The sequence below is a fragment of the Octodon degus genome, unplaced genomic scaffold (genome assembly GCF_000260255.1).
Source record: "Octodon degus isolate 3935 unplaced genomic scaffold, OctDeg1.0 scaffold00250, whole genome shotgun sequence".
NCBI classification, from domain to species: Eukaryota; Metazoa; Chordata; class Mammalia; order Rodentia; family Octodontidae; genus Octodon; species Octodon degus.
Genome location: NW_004524826.1, coordinates 1,668,621 through 1,670,918, shown reverse-complemented (window position 1 = coordinate 1,670,918; position 2,298 = coordinate 1,668,621). Strand labels below are relative to the sequence as shown.

The 2,298-nt window shown below is 52.9% G+C and overlaps 1 protein-coding gene across 4 annotated transcripts in view; it reads left to right on the top strand.

The window, feature by feature from the left end:
• Gpr161 (G protein-coupled receptor 161) overlaps positions 1–2,298 on the top strand; it is a 51,490-nt gene that overhangs the window by 887 nt on the left and 48,305 nt on the right. For 2 of the 4 annotated variants that reach the window (XR_002819081.1, XM_023706314.1), the window contains exons 1-2: positions 52–277; positions 1,286–1,410. Coding sequence is in view for 3 of the 4 variants with exons in the window: in XM_023706314.1 (XP_023562082.1) it covers positions 1,395–1,410 (16 nt within the window). In the remaining variant the exon portion in view is untranslated. Of the gene's footprint in view, positions 1–51; positions 278–1,285; positions 1,411–2,298 lie in introns of those variants that run through there. The other 2 variants (XM_023706315.1, XM_023706316.1) reach the window with 1 other exon arrangement.

The window sequence follows — 2,298 nt, the reverse complement described above, 5'->3', positions numbered from 1 at the left end:
GGGCCCTTTGTGGGAAGATCTTGGGGCGTGCCACTCCCCTCGGCCCGCCGCAGCCCCCACCTCCTTGCAGAGGTGCACTCTGAGCCCCTCAAGTGTCCGAAGAAGAACAGCAGCGCGTGCTGGGTCTTGGTTCCTGGGGGCCGTGCCCCCGAGGCCAAGGGTCCACACCCCTCTTCGGGTGGGGGATGTGAGCCAAGCGGCTGGAGTCTGGGGGACAGGTGAGCAGCACCCTGAACCGGGATCCTGGGCCTCGTGCGTCCTCAGCCCAGGACAAGAGGTGCGCGCTCCCCAAAGTCAGCGAGGAGGAAGTGCGGTTTGGGTGGGGTGCGGGCGCCCTTGGCCAGCCTTGGACGCCTCGGGGCCGGAGCGCACCCTGGTAGGTCTTTGGGGATGTGGGTCTCTGCTGAGTGCTGCATGATCTCCAGGGACCACGCACGGGCTTTGGCATCTCTTACCAGTGCAGCTACTAGGCTGTGTGTTTTCTGTATTGTCTGTACCTCCCACTCCTTTGCAAGGCTTTCAGGAGCTGGTCCTTTGATCCTCCTTCCGAAGGAGAGAGAGACAATGCATGGTTTTGGAGGGGCGGAACCCTGGCTCCTTGGGGCGGTGATAAAGCTCGGAGGGTCTATCTCGGGTGCTGGGGGCCCCGGGAGAACCGCATCCCTATTTTGCGTCTCGGTACAGTCAATGCAGCTGAACCTCCTTTGCCCTAGGAGTTGAGGCCCCTTGCAGTCCTGCAGAGCTGCCCCTGGCCCTATGAATGTTCCCCTCAAATGCATTTTATTGCAGCCTAAGAGCAGGTGAAAGAGGCGTTTCCCAGACTGTCCTGGCAGCGTGGGGATGAGGAGGGACCTCCGGTTTCCTTGCTCAGTGCTCTTTAACTCTAACTGGGATGGCAGTTGCAGTCACTGTCACTTCTTCCAGAGCGTCCTGTTCCTGTCCTGAACCACACTCATCTTTATTCTTGTGAAATATAAGGCAGTATCCCCTTTTAATTCCGTCGCAGGACAGCTCCGTGGAGCCCTGCTGGCCCCTCTGGTGGAGGTAATGGAGACGGGCAGGTGAAGCACTTTGCCCAGCAAGCCAGCATCTGCGATCACACGCTGGCTTTTGGCTTGGCATCACTTTCTACCAGCCTCCTGATGCCATAGGGGGATCCTTTAACCTGGGACTTCTCCCTACTCTTCAGTGCCATTGCTATGACAGTGAGACTAGAGAAGCGGGTTTGACTTTCCAAACTACAGCTAAGGTGCCGGACACCCAGATGCATCTCTTTGTGTTGCAGCCTGGAGCACTGAGTTTGCTGAGAGGTGGTCAGCATGGTGTGGATCAGCGTGGTGTGAGCCATCGCCATGCTGTGGAAGACAGAATGGGCTGAACTGGAACTGACCTGAATGTCAGCAAAAGGAGGTACAGTTTGGTGCTTTGCTGCCAGGAAGCCCCGTAGCTGAGGGAGGATGGGCAGGCGGCTGGGCACTGCCCAGCATGTGATTAAGAAGTGTCTGCTTGGAGTTCTGGGAAAGCAGGATATTTTTATGGAAAAAGCTCCCTATTTCTAAATATGGCATCTAATTAAAAACATTTAACATGTACAAGGTGACAGAATTACAGTGGAGGCGGTTTGGTCCCAGCCTGTGTTAGACCTTTGGAAGTACTCACTGTCTTTCTGAGATGCAGTGAAGCAGGACTGGAGGGGGGGTGTCCTGTCTCCTGGAGGTTTTTCCTTAAGAACAAGATCATCAGCGAAAGTAGAGGTGGCTGTCAGTGCTGCCTGCAGTTTGGGGAAGGTGTTGACTTCAGGCCTCAATGTTTTATTTATCCATTTGGTACCTATCTTGCCTGTGGTTCTGGGCCTACCCCAAGAGAACGCAGATGAGCCCTTTTTCCGTCTCCATGGTCACTGTATGTGTCTAGCATCAGAAAGAATGACATTTATGGCAGGTATGTGCAGGGCCCCCCGGGAACACTAAAGGAAGAGTTTTCAGTCTTCTCGGAGCATCGCAGGAGGAAATACATTCGAAGTTTCATTGGAGTTATTATCAAACATTTTTCAAGTACAGTAATCCTTAGAAAAAGACATTAGGATCCCTCCACTTCTCCTCTACTTCCGTCCTCACCTCTGGGGTAACTGCTATAAATGTGCCTTTTTTCTAGAGCTTTTTCAGTGCATAAGTACATGAGCAGCAAGCCTGGAAGTATAGAATATTTTATAAAGTGGTTTATTGACATTATAGCAGGAGACATAGTAAATTAAGATTATCTACACTTCTAACTGCGGGACCAACCTAAAATGATAGA